General features: G+C 45.1%; 1 protein-coding gene across 3 annotated transcripts in view; it reads right to left on the reverse strand.

The window, feature by feature from the left end:
* Positions 1 to 5,667, reverse strand: part of ETF1 (eukaryotic translation termination factor 1) — a 36,602-nt gene extending 30,935 nt beyond the window's left edge. Inside the window, exons 1-2 of one of the 3 annotated variants that reach the window (XM_034960585.3) lie at positions 5,533 to 5,667; positions 5,070 to 5,372 (exon numbers count right to left, since the gene is read on the reverse strand). Coding sequence is in view for 1 of the 3 variants with exons in the window: in XM_003829219.6 (XP_003829267.1) it covers positions 5,269 to 5,354 (86 nt within the window). In the remaining 2 variants the exon portion in view is untranslated. Of the gene's footprint in view, positions 1 to 5,069; positions 5,373 to 5,532 lie in introns of those variants that run through there. The other 2 variants (XM_003829219.6, XM_008954587.4) reach the window with 2 other exon arrangements.
* Positions 5,668 to 17,177: the final 11,510 nt, after the last annotated feature.

Consider the following 17,177-nt stretch of genomic DNA (forward strand, 5'->3'; position numbering starts at 1 on the left):
TTATTATTATTATTATTTTTGAGATGGAATCTTGCTCTGTCGCCCAGGCTGGAGTGCAGTGGCGCAATCTCAGCTCACTGCAAGTTCCGCCTCCCGGGTTCAAGCCATTCTCCTGCCTCAGCCTCCCGAGTAGCTGGGACTACAGGTGCCCGCCACCATGTCTGGCTAGTATTTTTAGTAGAGACAGGGTTTCACTGTGTTAGCCAGGATGGTCTCGATCTCCTGACCTTGTGACCTGCCCACCTTGGCCTCCCAAAGTGCTGGGATTACAGGCGTGAGCCACCGCACCAGGCCCCTATTATTATTATTATTATTTTTTTTTCTGAGACTGAGTTTCGCTCTTGTTGCCCAGGCTGGAGTGCAATGGCGCAATCTCGGCTCACCGCAACCTCCACCTCCCAGGTTCAAGCGATTCTCCTGCCTCAGCCTCCCTAGTAGCTGAGATTACAGGCATGCGCCACCATGCCTGGCTAATTTTGTATTTTTAGTAGACAGGGTTTCTCCATGTTGGTCAGGCTGGTCTCAAACTCCTGACCTCAGGTGATCCACCTGCCTTGGCCTCCCAAAGTGCTAGGATTACAGGCGTGAGCCACCACGCCCGGCCTGGGCCCCTATTATTTTTGAGACAGAGTTTCACTCTGTTGCCCAGGCTGGAGTGCAGTGGCGGAATCCCGGCTCACTGCAACCTACGCCTCCAAGGTTCAAGCATTTCTCCTGCCTCAGCCTCCCGAGTAGCTGGGATTACAGGTGCAAGCCACCACACCCAGCTCGTTTTTGTATTTTTAGTAGAGACAGGGTTTCACCATGTTGGCTAGGCTGGTCTTGAACTCCTGACCTCAAGTGATCCACCCACCTTGGCCTCCCAAAGTGCTGGGATTACAGGTGTGAGTCATCATGCCCAGTCCTCATGTGGTCTTTTAATTTGTCTAACCAACAGTTTGGGGGAAGGGAGGCATGGAAAGAGCCAGAATAGAGGACAAAAAAAGTCTTCTTTATGAGCCTGAACTTTAAATGGTTCAGGTATTTGTATCAAAGACCACAATGTATCATTTTAGCTACAACCTCACTACAACGATAGTGAGGGAAAAAAAAAAAAGAATGTGAAATTCAGTGCTTTGAGAATATTATTTCCACCACCATTTAGGTGAATATTCTATTAACCAACAATGTTTACTTGGGGAAGGTAGTCAAACACATCCAACATACCTTAATTTATTCAAAGTATATAAATTAAGCAATCTGTTCATATTAATTATCTCTAAGATTTAAAACATTAACCTATTCAATGATCTCGCCAAAACACTAACTGTTAAATCTATATAATGTGAGGAATTCAGTGGGGATTCTTTAAAAATGGTTATATTTGGGGGCAGGAACAACCAATTTTATTTCATTTAGAGTTAAGATATCAACAAGTTATTTTTAAGTAAACAGTTTTTAAAATGTCCAAACACTACAGCAGAAGTTTGCAAGCTCACTGACCTTCAAACAAGGGTTATGGTTATGAGGGTTATCTGACCAAGTGTTCACTGGATAAGAAACACATAAGGTTTCCTAGTGAGGATAAGTGAAGACATTTTAACACCCACAGACACAACCTAACCCAAATTAACACTGTCCATTCCTTTGTCACATTCACCACTGTCCCTGGCTAGCACAGGCTCTAGTTATGATTTTATTAACATTACCTTAAAACTACAAGGTGTCCAACACTATTTCTGAGGCCACCTCTTGCCTGCTCAGAAAACACCAAGAGAAAAAACAACCAATAATTCTCCCCCTTTTTCCAACATACGTTGACCTGTTTTAGTTCCTTATTCAAGATACCCTCAACCACAGTATTGGTTTATGTATACATTTGTCCTTCATAAGCCAACTGTGGAGTATATACCAGGAGCAATCATCAACAGGGAAGAACTACCATCAACTTTAAGTGGGGCCTATGTCTACCAAAATAATTAACTGGTTATTTTACTAGCACACACAAACTAACATTCGACCAGGCTTATCTGAAACCAAATAAGCATGTTCTACCCAAATCAAAAATCAAGTTTATGTGTGACACTCCTTTCAACTCAGAAGATTAAGTATGATGCTGGTTACAAAACAGAATGCTATCAAGTTCCCCATTTTAGTAATGTGGCCTCTATAAATGCTCTTCTACACAGGTGTAACATAAAATAGAATCTGTTATAGCTCAGACTACATTTTAAGGAAATCTAGTTTTGTATTTTCTGAAAATAAAATATACCCATTATAGCACATTGGTTTAAGTTCTGAACTCTGCTACATTTTTGCTGTGACATCTTGGACAAATTATCTCTTAGCCTCAGGTGCCTTGTCTACCAAATGGTGGCAATACTTGTGAGGATTAAATGACTTAATAATGTACTGTAGCACAGTCTATAATATAATATAGTATGTGCTTAATAAATTATTTTGCCAACATACTTCCCTTTATTCAGATGTAGTTAGTGAGCCCATTTTGCAGGTGGTTCCTTTTTCAAGCTACATTAAATTTGGGTCATATATCAAGAGATAACCACATAGGATTATCTTAATTTCAAAATCACTCTTATTCTAGCATATTTTAATAACTACTGTTAAAAACAAATCCATGATTCCTATGCCTAGAATTCTACACTGCTAAGGGGAGGAAAGGGCTTTTTCATTTCCAAAACAATACTGTTACTCAACCACTAAGTCTCACTACCTTGTCCTAATAACCATGCCTGAAAACCTCAGTTTCCTCCTGAAAACCAGAGTATCCCCAAAACATCAGCAAATACAGATTCATTTTGCCATCCACTTAAGTCTTTAAAGCCCATTACAATTCTCCTAAAGATATTTTATCACTAGGTAAAGTAGGAATAACATTTTTCACTGTACCCTATCTATGAAAATCTAGAGTCTGACTTTAACACAAGTTGGCAATGAAAATATTCCCACCTCCAAAAACTGGTATATACTGGGGAATCTTCTGACTCCCTTACCAATACTCAGAGATGGCCAAGATTTTAAATTTCCATGGGATCAAGATGCAACCAAATTCTGATTAAAAGCAAAGTAGGACATGATTATTAACCACAATGTGTAGCGGAAGATCCTCCAGCTATTTTAGACAGCTTAATCATGTCTGAAATATCCAAACTCAACAACTTGAAATACAAGTTGTGTCTTATAACTTCATTTTTAGCATGCTTTAAACTTTACTGAACTTTGCTAAACAAAGAGGTAAAGCCTTCAAAAGCCTTAAAGAGGCGCTTAAAAGTTTCTAGTGGCTAGGTAACATGGGTAGAACAAATTTAAGAATGAGTTTCCTTCATTAAGCAGTAGAAAGGAATGCTGTTACTTATTAAGCAATGTCATCTTCAATGTTACTTCATTCAAACAGGCAAATTATAGTCATGATTTAATTTTTTGGACTGTTTCAGAGAATATAACGTATGCAAATTAAAATGTGTGAACCTGCCTGCTACTGAAAGCAGTAAGAACAAATCCAGAGGTCACATCCACCTATATACAATACTGCAACAACAGCAATCTATAAAATGCAATACTGGATTGAAGGCTTCAAGTAACAAAACAGAAGATCCTACTGAAACAAAAGAACCTGGCTAATTCTTGGTAGTGCAACATAATGGGTCGTGACCTATATTACCCTTTCTGTACAGTATTCTCACATTTTGGGAATAACTGGTCACTCTATCATACAGCACAAGTTCCTGTAAGATCATTAAGAAGGTCTGGATATTCTATTGAATTCAAAGAAAAACCTAAGGACTAACAAATAAGCCGCTGTCTTCGATTCATATTAAACTAACGTTTCTCCAGTAAACCGAAGGAGTGAGCACAAGCCCGTCACTGCGTCACTGAATGGGGCCAAACTTTTAGAAGCCTCATTCCAAACAGAACTGTCCCTAATTTATTAAGAACAAAACACTAGTAAAACCAACCTGTGAATTGGGCCTTCAGTACAATTAAGCACATCCTGTTTCATAAAACAGTAATAATGAAGAGCTTGGAGGGGCTGTCATTCTAAAATTGCAAATCTACCCATAAATGACAATCCTGGGCTGGAAACCAGAATGTCAAATTCTTGTGCTGAAATCAACTTTTCACATGGCCTGAGGCAGGCCATTCTACTATTCTAAGAATGCTCAGACATACAAGTATGTAATAATGTTCCAAACACTTTTTTTTGGGGGGGGGGGCACTTCCTGTAAGTAAAAAGTTTCTATGACTGGGAAAGGAACAAAATAAAGTAATAGAAGAAACAGGAATACCCCTGGCACACCTTCCTCAAACGAACAACATTAAAAAAAAGAAAACACACACACACAGCTAATTTTAATCTAGCCTACTCTCCCCGCAATGGACACACCTACAGTTTCTTATCAAAATGTACAAGACTCAAAGCCCATTTAATTCAATGCTGAATCTCACTCAACAAGCATCAAGCACATCAGGCGCCTCTCTACAGCGATATCCCCACAAGTTTCAGAGAAATGCCAGCAGGGACTCTGTAGTTATGATTCCTATCAAACGGCCCCCTAATCCATATTTCTCCTGGACATACACATGCAGATTCATTAACCAAAACCTACCCAGCACCCCTCACATCGCGCGTACGTTGGCATTTTCAGTTTATAGGTGGGTCCTGGAACAGCTAAAACCAGGAAGCTCCGGGGTAATTAGAGGACTTGGGAGAAGTCATCTTGGGACAGGTGGAAGACCCAGAGAAATCAGGAATCAGAAAGAAGCTGTCCCTGGCCACCTCTGCTTCCCGTCCCATCCAAACTTCACCCACCCGGGTCTCAGAAGCCCAGAAGGGAGAGGCCATTTTAATGAGGCCTGGCTGAGAAACGAAAGGAGAAGAGGAAATCAGGGAAGGGCCTTGGGAAAGGAAGGCCGAACACTTTGCCACAATAGCACCCGAGTCGGGTGGCAGCACCTGGAGCCCGAAGAGGGAGGACCTGGACTTAAGGGCCCGGGAGAGGTGCAAAAGTAGCGGTGGCCTACCACGAGGGGGGCCGAGTGATCTAAACCGGGGAGCGCGGGCCCCTTACCCCCATGCGGGGAAAGGACCCCTTCTCGGGCCAACCGCGCCGACCCTCGCCCCTGGGTCAGGGGCTACTACCCAGAGATCCAGAAGGCGGGAGTTGGCTAGTGCCTGGTTCTCCTCATCCGGCCATGCGGCGCGGGGGCGTCCATCCTGAGGGGTCCGGGAACCAAGAGGGCACGGAGGGTGCCGGACGCGGCGCTCACCCGCGGGCCGCCTCCAAGCTCTTAATGAGCTTCTTGATCTTCCAGATCTCCACGTTCCTGTCGGCAGCACTGGGGTCGTCCGCCATCTTCTCGCCTCCTCCTCCCTAGAGCGGCCCGGCGGGGCCCGGAGACACCAAGACCACAGAGTTAGCGCCGCCGCTGGGGCAGAGCGGCCCCCTTCCTCGCCATCCCCCAGAGGCCCTCTCCTCCCGTCCGGTGCAGCTCGCCACAAAGGTCACCGGCCTTTCCCTCCCCGTGCCTTACCTAAGGGCCCAGTCCTGGGCGGCAGCGGCTGCTCCTCCCCGGCGGCGGCTCCGCGGCGGCGGCGGCTCTGACGTAGGACACCGGCTCCCTCTCTCCAGGCAGCTGCATGTGTTGCAATCCGCTCACATGGGGCCTGTGACATCACTTCCTCCGCCAGGGGCGGAGTGGAAGGCGGCAGGCGGAAGGGAGGGGGCCGGTGCGAGTGAGGAGAAGCTCTGCGTCCGCCGCGACTTCTCATTGGCTCTCTGCCCCGCAGCCTGCAATGAGCCCGCCGATTGGCCGCAGCTGGGTCCGCGCCGCCTTGTGAGGTAAGGCTGGGGGGTGGGAGGTGCCACCTTTCTTCCGGCCCGGCAAGGCGAGAGGAGGAAGCGGGCGGAAGCCGGTGGCTCTCGCGAGTTTACTGAGAGCCCCCGTCAGGCTCGAATGGGGGTGGTTCTTAAAGAGAGAGGACCGGGGTCGTCGTCTTTTCAGTCCATTCTCCTTGAATAGGGTGGACATCTGAGGCTTTGCGACTCGAAGCTAGGCACTTGGGCCCGACGCGCGGTTTGAACGGTGCTTGAGAAGCCGCGAAGAAGCGCCTCGCGCTCAGCGGCTTCTTCGCTGACGAAGTGCTGCGGTCTGCGTGCGTCCTGGCTGCACGGAATAGTGTGGAGGAGTCCTGGCCAGTAGGTCTGGATGAGGAGCCTGCCTCCGGGCGGTCCGGGACCCTCACCTGCAGGGGCGAAAGAGGCCTGTTTTCTCTCTCCCCAGAGCTAGGAGGGGCTCACTTTGGACTTAGAACTTTATGGGGTGGAAGACAGCGGGGGCTGCCTGAGCTTGGAGACCTGAGGTATCTATCTGGTCCCATGTATGGTTTGGCCTGAGCCGTTGAGAATGGGGGTGGAGAGAGTTGAAACAAAATGGGCATCCACATACGGTTAAAACTTTATCTTTTTGAGTTAGGATTTTTAGGCGGCTACTTTGTCCCCCCTCACCTCGTCTGGGTTCAAATATTGAGCCCAGACCGTGTGCTGGACCCTGTTTTCCTGGGGATATAGAGGTGAACCAAACAGATGACAGTACTTACCCTTATGGAGCTTATAGTCGATTGGGTTTTTAAGTTTGTGATTTTATACTTTTTGTAATAAAATAATTACACAAATGCTTAAGTACTTCAGGGTGCTCTGAGAGTGTATGGCGGGGACCCAGCTCTGAAATGAGACCCAAAGGATGATTAAGAGTTTGTCAGGAGGAAGCAGAATACAGTTGAGAACTACAGAAACGCCAGTGTGCTGGCACAAGGTCAGGGACGGGGAGAGTGGTTTGAGGGAGCAGCAGGGGAAGAGGTCATGTAGGGTCTTTTAAGCCAGATTCAGAAGTTTGGTTTCTTTCAAGAACAGTGGGTAGTTTAAAGGGTTTAGAGCCCTGGTTTGGACTGGAGAGAGCACAGGAGAAGCCCAGAGACCATTTTGGCTGCTTCATTATCATGTGAGAGATGATTTTCGCTTACATTAGGGTGGTGACAGTGCAGATAGAAGTGAATGAAGGGCCTGGTGCAGTGGCCCACGGCTGTAATCCCAGCACTTTGGGAGGCCAAAGGGGAGGATCGCTTGAGCCCAGGAGTTTGCGAGCAGCCTGGGCAACATGGCAAGATTCCGTCTCTACAAAATTACAAAATATTAGCCTGGTGTGGTGGCCCGCGCCTGTAGTCCCAGCTGCTTGGGAGGCTGAGGTGGGAGGAACCCTTGAGCCCAGGAATTCGAGGCTGCAGTGAGCTGAGATCACACCACTACACTCCAGCCTGGGTGACAGAGCGAGACCTTGTCTCGAGGAAAAAAAAAAGTGAATAGGACTGGATAATGGATTGGTTGAGGAAAACCAAGAATGGTTCCCAGAGTACTGAAGTGGTGACATTTACTGAGGTGGGAAAGGTGAGGAGTAGGTGTTGGGGGATGATTGAGAATTTCATCTTGGGCCTGTTAAGTTTGAGATTGCTTATGAGACATGTAAGTAGGGATGTCCGTCATGCGCTTTCATTTGTATGGTTTTTGAATACTTTTTGCATGTGTTAAACTGTGTCCACACTTTGAAGATGGGGGTATGACCTCCATTTCATACATGGGGAAACTGAGGCAAAGAAAAGTGAAAGGGACCTGCTCAGAGTCCACAGCTAGTTTATGGCTTCCCGACTCCATTTTTGGAGTCCAGTGTATTATACAGTGACCCCATTACCTGTATTTTCATAGGGTGGGGACACGGTCATACTTCTGTCCCCCAGGAAATGAATCTCAGGTTGGAACCTCTTCTTTGGGTTCCATTTTGTAGTTTTTGGCATATGTTCATTTGTTATATAATATTGTACTCCTGCTGTGTGTGTGTTATTCACTGTGTTTAGTAGTGAACGGAGGGGTCTTCTTAGTCATAAACACTGCTTACTGACTAGGAATCAACTGTGTCCAAGGTTTTCCTTCATTCCTCTTGCCCTGGTTCCTCCTTTCTATATTAGATTGCCCTACTCTACCCTTCCTGTTCTTTTTTTTTTCTTTCTTTTTTTTTTTAAAGACGGAGTCTCCCTCTGTCGCCCAGGTTGGAGTGCAGTGGCACGATCTTGGCTCACTGCAACCTCCACATCCCGGGTTCAAGCGATTCTTCTGCGGCAGCCTCCTGAGTAGCTGGGACTACAGGCGGGTGCCACCATGCCCAGCTAATTTTTTGTATTTTTATTAGAGTCGGGGTTTCACCGTGTTAGCCAGGATGGTCTTGATCTCCTGACCTCGTGATCTGCCTGCCTCGGCCTCCCAAAGTGCTGGGATTACAGGCGTGAACCACCATGCCGGGCCAGTTTTTGTATTTTTTATTTTTAATTTTTTTTTTTAGCAGAGACAGGGTTTCACCATGTTGGCCAGGCTGATCTTGAATTCCTGACCTCAGGTGATCCACCTGCCTCCGCTTCCCAAAGTGCTGGGATTACATGCGTGAGCCACCACACCTGGCCTCCTCTTCGTTTTGATGTTTGTGTTTACAGCATTGCTTCAGGTCCATGCTTGAAGGCTTTCTTCTGTGTGATTCAGGCTGAAGTAAGCATGACGACATCCCAAGTAGGATTGCTGTTTGTCAGCCTCTGAATTCTTAAAACTTATTTCTTAGACAATTGCAGGCCCAGGTAGCCCCAAAAGCTCCTTGCCTAGTTGCTGCAGATTCACCATCTCTGCATTTAGAATTAGAAATCAGTGCATTAGAGGCAAAGGCTGGGATAACTATCTACGTGAAGAGGTTTGGGATGTATGAAGCACGGATGGTAGTGCCTGCATCAAGGCTTTTTAAATGGGACCATGACGATTCATTGTTGAGGAATGTTCTGTGATATAAAAGTGATAAAGATTTTTCAAACTGCTAAATGGTGAGAACAAAATATATAACCTCTCTAGGCACACAGATTCTCTGAAAAATAAAGGAATTGTTCTTTATGATCTCAGAACTTCCTCCTCAGCTCAAACATTATGTAACAAAGTTAAATATTGGGATATAGGTGATGTTCCTACCTAATTAGGTGGGAGTAGGCGAGTAAGTTTTTGTTTCATTTTTTTTTTTTTTTTTTTTGAGGCAGGGTCTCACTGTTGCCCAGGCTGGAGTACAGTGGTACGATAATAACTCACTGCAACCTCGACCCCAGGACTTAAGCGATCCTTCCACCTCAGCCTCCCTAGTAGCTGGGACCACAGGCACGGGCCATGATGCCTGGCTAATTTTTGTATTTTTAGTAGAGATGGGGGTTTCACCATGTTGCCCAGGCTGATCTCGAACTCCTGACCCCACGTGACCCACCTGCCTCAGCCTCCCTAGTAGCTGGGACCACAGGCGCGGGCCATGATGCCTGGCTAATTTTTGTATTTTTAGTAGAGATGGGGGTTTCACCATGTTGCCCAGGCTGATCTCGAACTCCTGACCCCACGTGACCCACCTGCCTCAGCCTCCCAAAGTGTTGGGATTACAGGCCTGTTATAAGTTTTGATGTTGAAAGCACAAATAAGTCTTTGTGCTTAGAGAGAACTGGTCTCTACAAAAACAAGAAAAAAATAATCAGCCAGGCACAGCAGCATGTGCCCCTAGTCCCAGCTACTGAGGAGGCTGAGGCAGGAAGATCACTGGAGCCCAGGAGTTTGAGGTTACAGTGAGCTGTGATCACTGCACTCCAGCCTGGGTGACAGAGCAAGACCCTTTCTCAAAAAAAAAAAAAAAAAAAAAAAGCTACAGAATGAGGTTATTTGTCACTAATGTGAAGATAAGTTTAAGAGTAACGAAGATAGACCACACACAGTGACTGATGCCTGTAATCCTAGGACCTTGGGAGGCCGAAGCAGGAGGATTGCTTGAACTCAGGAGTTGGAGTACAGCCTGAGCAACCTAGTGAGACCTCATCTATACTACAAATTAAAAAAAAATTTAGCTGGGCATGGTGGTGCACACCTAAGTCGTCCCTAGTAGTAGTCCCTAGCTACTCAGGAGGATCACTGGAGTTCAGGAAAAAAAAAAAAAAAAGAGTAGCCAAGATGAAGGCAGGGAAGGGATGGTTGTGGTAAGATTTGCTAAAGGGCTGCCTTTGACTCTTCTGGAAGTCAGTGTGGTTGTTAGAGGAAAGTTTTCTCTCTCTTTTTTTTTTTTTTTTTTTTTGATACGTAGTCTCGCTCTGTCACCCAGGCTAGAGTCAGTGGCGCAATCTCAGTTTACTGCAACCTCCGCCTCCCGGGTTCAAGGGAGTGATTCTCCTGCCTCAGCCTCCTGAATCGCTAGGACTACAGGCGTGCACCACCATGCCCGGCTAATTTTTGTATTTTTAGTAGAGACGGGGTTTCACCATATTGGCCAGGCTGGTCTTGAACTCCTGACCTTGTGATCCACCTGCCTCGGCCTCCCAGAGTGCTGGGATTACAGGTGTGAGCCACTGCGTCCGGCCAGGATATCTTATAAGTTAAAGTAAATGAAGACCTAAGCTGTAGTAGTACAACATAAAGTAAGATTTAAGGTTTTTATAAATTGACCTAGGACAAGTTGTTTATGGAGTGCAGTGTGTGTGAAAGGGACTTGGAATGGGCAAGTGTAAGATATCCTTTGTTCCCCTGTGGACACCTAGTGGTGAAATGTAATTCTTCAGTTGAAGAGGGGACTGCAGCTAAGGAATGACAGTTTCCTCTCTAGAGGATCAGACATCTCTACATGAATTTTTAGTCTTGTTAAATTAAGCACACACTGGCCATTAATGCTTTACTGTGTAATGATTTCCTCCTTTAAGAAAATAAGGCCCACGGACCCACGGAGAACTAAAACTTAATGTTTTTCTCATTTTCTCAGTGTAAAAAAAGGTGTGTGTGTCTGTGTGTGTGTGTGACAGAATACCTGTTCTAGGGAGAGCTCATTAGCTGGGGTCTATCTCTAGCATATAAGAGAGTATTTATAGAGAGAGCCTGAATCCTGCCCTTGGCCCACCTGAAGAGGCAAGTGCTTAATGTTGCCAGTTGCCAGTGGTGCCTTGTTTGACTTAATAGAGACACTTGTAGAATAGCTAGACAAATGTTAATCTTTTAGTTCAATTCCATAAATATTTATTGCATGCCACTTTTTTGGTCCAGCACTGGGACAAGTGCTGAAAATTTTTAGATGTAATTCAGTCCTTATATTTATGGTCTTTTGTGGGGGTGCAGGGGAGACATAGGGATGTTAAACAAGTAAGATAACAGATAAAATAAATAGTTGTTTCTTGGACTGAAGCAGAAATGAACAAGGTGAGCCTGGAACATCTTGTTATATCAGTAAGCAAAGAAAGTAACATGGACTACTGGGGTTTTGTCAAAACGACTTAAGGGCCAACAGGAAGAGGCTCTCAGGCCAAGGTTAGAACAATTTGAGTATCACTAAGAAAGGTTGCAATGAAGTGAAACATAAAAAGTCGAAATCCATGAGTTCACGATGACACCCAAGAAACCTAATTTCCCCACTTTTGATTATGGAATTAATTCTGAAAACTAGTAAATTAAGGAAAAGAGCTAAACATTTAACTGGTCTTCCCTTATATGTAGGTACATTGCAGTGTAACTTGGTACTTGTTAAAAGGGGAATTTTCTCACTATAGAGGTATTCCAATAAAAATGAAAAGACAGAAGTAAAATAATATACCTTTAATCAAATTAGAGATCTAGGTAATGATCATCAGTGGCTACTAACATGACAAAAGAGCCAACCGAAATTATGTTTGGAATTCATATAATATTTTAAATTCTGATGGAAATACACATCACCTGTTGTAGAAAAATGAAACAGTCTGGGCGAAAGGCTCATGCTTGTAATCCCAGTGCTTTGGGAGGCCAAGGTGGGAAGATCACTTGGCTCAAGGAGTTTGAGACCAGCCCGAACAATATACTTAGCAAGAGTGCCATTTCTACAAAAATCATTTTAAATTAGCTGTGTGTGTGGTGGCAAGCACCTGTAGTCCTAGCTGCTTGGGAGGGTGAGGCAGGAGGATTGCTTGAGCTCAGGAGTTTGAGGTTACAGTGAGCTATGATAGCACCACCCACTCCAGCCTGGGGAACAGAGTGAGATCCTATGTCAAAAAAACTGAACTTGAATTGGATTAAATGGGACGAAGGAATACATTAAATTACATCACAGGGAAGCAATTAGTAAAATCTAGAATGTAGGAGACGCTACGGGACCAGTGGTCCAGTTTCTAAAATAAATTGCAAAGGGGAAAAAAGGCAGGGAAGCCTAAATTGAAAGGAACTTGGACATGTCAAACTATGTGGGTGTGACCCTTGGTTCCTGACTCAGATCAACTTTAAAGTTATGAGACTATTGGGAAAAGCATATTCTTGTTTGCTATAAAGATGTTAAAAGGTGTGAAAATTATATATATATATTTATTATTATTATTATTATTATTATTTTGTTTTGTTTGAGACGGAGTCTCGCACTCTTGCCCAGGCTGGAGTGCAGTGGTGCAATCTCAACTCACTGCAAGCTCCGCCTCCCGGGTTCACGCCATTCTCCTGCCTCAGCCTCCCGAGTAGCTGGGACTACAGGTGCCCGCCACCACGCCCGGCTAATTTTTTGTATTTTTAGTAGAGACGGGGTTTCACCGTGTTAGCCAGGATGGTGTTGATCTCCTGACCTTGTGATCCACCCACCTTGGCCTCCCAAAGTGCTGGGATTACAGGTGTGAGCCACAGAGCCTGGCCAACAATGATATATTTTGTAGTATAATCCTTTTAGAAGTATATACTTTTGGCCGGGCGTGGTAGCTCACGCCTGTAATCCCAGCACTTTGGGAGGCCGAGGCAGGCGGATCATGAGGTCAGGAGATTGAGACCATTCTGGCTAACACGATGAAACCCGTCTCTACTAAAAAATACAACAACAACAAAAAAATTAGCCGGGCATGGTGGCAGGCGCTTGTAGTCACAGCTACTTGGGAGGCTGAGGGAGGAGAATGGCGTGAACCTGGGAGGTGGAGCTTGCAGTGAGCTGAGATTGCGCCACTGCATTCCAGCCTGGGCAACAGAGCGAGACTCTGTCTCAAAAAAAAAAAAAGTATATACTTTGAGTCAAATTATGAATTCTAGAATTTGCTTCAAAATAATCCAGAAGGTAGGGAAAAATGTAATAAAAGAGATGAAGGCCAGGCACGGTGGGAGGCTGAGGTGGACGGATCACTTGAGCTCAAGAGTTTGAGACCAGCCTGGCCAACATGGCAAAACCCTGTCTCTACTAAAAATACAGTTAACCAGGCGTGGTGGTACATGCCTGTAACCCCAGCTAATACTCAGGAGGCTGAGGCAGGAGAATCGCTTGAACCCAGGAGGCAGAGGTTGCAGTGAGCTGAGATTGTGCCACTGCACTCCAGTCTGGGTGACAGAGCAAGACTCCATCTCAAAAAAGAACAAAGAACAAAAAGATGAAGTTGCTAAATGGAACATTAAGTAATTAAAAAATAAGAGCGTAGGGAAGGGTGTGGTGGCTCATGCCTGTAATCCCAGCACTTTGGGAGGCCGAGACGTGTGGATCGCCTGAGCTCAGGAGTTTGACACCAGCCTGGGCAACACAGTAAAACCCCATCTCTACTAAAAATACAAAAAATTTGCCGGGCTTGGCAGCGTGTGCCTGCAGTCCCAGCTACTTGGGAGGCTGAGGCAGGAGAATCGCTTGAACCTGGGAGGCGGAGGATGCAGTGAGCCGAGATCGTGCCACTGCATTTCAGCCTGGGCAACAAAGTGAGACTCCAGCTCAAAAAGAAAAAAAAAAAAAAGCGTAAGAATTTGAGTGAAATGATCTGTGTGAGCTGAGTGGGGAAGGTATACCAAGGAGGTGGATGGTAGACCAAGGATGCTAAATAAATGCACAGGATTGAGGGGATGGCAAATGGCAAAGGGGTGACTGGTATGGTATGACTTGAAGCCATTTAAGCTAGTAAATTTACCATATAATGGTTAACCCTCTTTGGGACAGACTCCAAGGAACCAGTGAAAGCGATGGACCATTTTCCTAAAAATAATCAATACTCACAATCTTGCACTTTATACTCAGTCCCTTATGGACTCCCCACCCCACAACCCCATCACCTTTGACCCTAATCTTCACTTTCTCAGTCAGGGGCTTCAACAATCTGTTTAAGAGCCTGTGAGTTTGGTGGAACATTTTACTTTCCCATTCTTGATTGCCTAATCTTCACTTTCTCAGTCAGGGGCTTCAACAATCTGTTTAAGAGCCTGTGAGTTTGGTGGAACATTTTACTTTCCCATTCTTGATTGCAGGGCTGATGCCTACCTTAAAGGCTGGTTTGATGTTCAGCTGCGGTCTTTAGTGTCAAGACAGATTACCTGACCTGCTGTAGCAGAAATGGCTCCTAATAGATTTAACTGTACGAAATTGCTGATATTCAATTGTTTATCTACTCAAATGCCTGTTTCAGCAATTCTGTAATTGCTAAAGCACAGCTCCTGCATGCTGTTCAGAGTGCTGTAGGTCGCCCTATAGCTCCTTTATCTGTTCCCAGGGCTTTCACTCATTTTGTATTCTGATACTAGAGGTGGGGAAAGGGAGAAGACAAAGCCCTTACAAAGTGGCCTTATGAGCCGGCCACAGTGGCTTATGCCTGTAATCCCAGCATTTAGGAGGCCAAGGCGGCTGATCACGAGGTCAGGAGTTCGAGACCAGCCTGACCAACATGGTGAAACCCCATCTCTACTAAAAATTCAAAACTTAGCCGGGTGTGGTGGCATGCACCTGTAATCCCAGCTACTCAGGAGGCTGAGGCAGGAAAATCGCTTGAATCCGGGAGATGGAGGCTGCAGTGAGCTGAGATCATGCCACTGCACTCCAGCCTGGGTGACAGAGTGAGACTCTGTCTCAAAACAAAAACAAAACAAAAAAACCTGGCCTTATGACTGGAGAATAGAGTTGCAATGGTATCTGAAATGGTGAAGGGTCTCTTGAATATTGGTTATTTCCAAAATTTGAATTGTTTCTTCATACCCAATCTTTTCATGCAGTTTGTAAGAACTTGCTTTTATTTCTGCTGCTCCATCTTGCTTGTAGTCACTACTATAAATGTTACGTGGATCAAAGAAATGGAATGTCTTGATTTCCCTGAGAATTGACACATTATGTACACATGTATGTAGTATTTCTACTGATAATGTATACCTCACTCAACACAAATAATCAGGCTGGGCACCGTGTCTCATGCTTGTCATCCCACCACTTTGGGAGGCTGAGGTGGGAAGATTGCTTGAGGTCAGGAGTGTGAGATCCTGTCTCTCCCCGCCTCAAAAAAAAAAAAAAAAAAAAAGCCTGGCACGGTAGCTTGCACCTGTGGTCCCAACCACTCCATAGGCTGAGGTGAGAGGATCACTTGAGAGGTGAGCCAGGTGTGGTGGTGTGCACCTGTAGTCCTAACTACTTGGGAAGCTAAGGCAGGAGGAGTGCTTGAGCCCAGGAGTTCGAGGTTGCAGTGAGCTATGAATGCACCACTGCACTATAGCCTGGGTGACAGCAAGACCCTGTCTCAAAAAACAACATAAAAAAAGGAGGCTGGGTGCGATGGATCACCTGAGGTCAGGAGCTTGAGACCAGCCTAGCCAACGTGGCAAAACCCCGTCTCTACTGAAAATACAAAAATTAGACCGGGCACAGTGACTCAAGCCTGTAATCCCAGCACTTTGGGAGGCCGAGGGGAGTGGATCACTTGAGGTCAGAAGTTCAAGACCAGCCTGGACAACGTGGTGAAATCCCATCTCTACTAAAAATCCAAAATTAGCTGGGTGTGGTGGCAGGGTGCCTGTAATCCCAGCTACTAGGGAGGCTGGGGCAGGAGAATCAGCTTGAACCTGGGAGGTGGAGGTTGCAGTGAGCTGAGATCGCACCACTGCACTCAGGCCTGGGTGACAAGACTGTCTCAAAAAAAAAAAAAAAAAAAAAATTAGCTGGGTGTGGTGGTGCGCACCTGTAGTCCCAGCTACTCAAGAGGCTGAGGTGGGAGAATTGCTAGAACCCAGGAGGCAGAGGTTGAGGTTGCAGTGAGCTGAGATCACACCACTGCAATCCAGCCTGGGCAACAGAGCAAGACTCCATCTCAAAACAAAAACCAAAAAAACAAAACACAAAAAACCAAAAACAGTAAGTTGGTGTAAGAGGGATACCGTAAGTTCTTCTTGGGACCTAAGCAAGTACTTACAATCACTAAAGGGAGGCTCTACTAAAGAATAAAACCAATCATTTCTTTTTGCCTTTTGTGAGTTAATTTTATGTGTCAATTTAGCCATTGATGCCATTTAATGGGTTAAACATTTGTCTCTCTCCAGAAGAGATTAGTATTGAATTGGAGATTGCTCTGCTTTGATGTGAGTGGACATCATCTAATCAGTTAAGGGCCTATATAGAACTGCCAGAGCTAAGACATCCATATTCTTCTAACCTCGGACTAGGACACCACTGTGTTCCTGGTCACTGAAATTTTACCCCAACAGCTTTCCCAGCAGTGGATTGTGGGTGGGACCTAGGTTCCATAATTGTGAGCCAGTTTCTTTCTTACAGTAAATCTTATTCTAGATATATATCCTATTGGCTCTAGGGAATCTCCATATACCTTCTTGCTATTTATGCTATTAGCTTTACTGATAGGTGACTGAAATACTGTGTCCACCCATACCCAAGCAACTTCTCCCTCCTAATGGAACTCAAATATATATTTTGCTTGGGCATTTGGCTCCTCTCTCTGATCCCAAGGATGAATCTTGACTAGCGTTAAGCCAGTAGTTCTCAACTGGAGTACTTTGGAAATCCTGGAGGGCTTTTAAAGTTATCTTTAGGAGACAGTAGAGGCAGTGGGCAAGGGCCAACCAAAAATGCTAAAAGTTATTTTCCAACACACCATGTAACAATCCTTCATAATCCTACAATGTTCCCATTGAGTGTTCATGTGGTTGGAAACCTGAGCCTAGAATTTTTCACGAAATCCCAAGAATCTTTTACATGGGTGTTAACAAGCACTGAATCTTCCAAAAATGTTGTCTAAATCACTTCCTTCATACTTGCAAATTAAATTGATTTCTTATACTGATTTTTGGAAATACAGTAATCTCATTTCTACATATTACAAAACATTATAAAAGGAGCCA

This window comes from Pan paniscus, chromosome 4, assembly GCF_029289425.2.
Source record: "Pan paniscus chromosome 4, NHGRI_mPanPan1-v2.0_pri, whole genome shotgun sequence".
Lineage (NCBI taxonomy): Eukaryota > Metazoa > Chordata > Mammalia > Primates > Hominidae > Pan > Pan paniscus.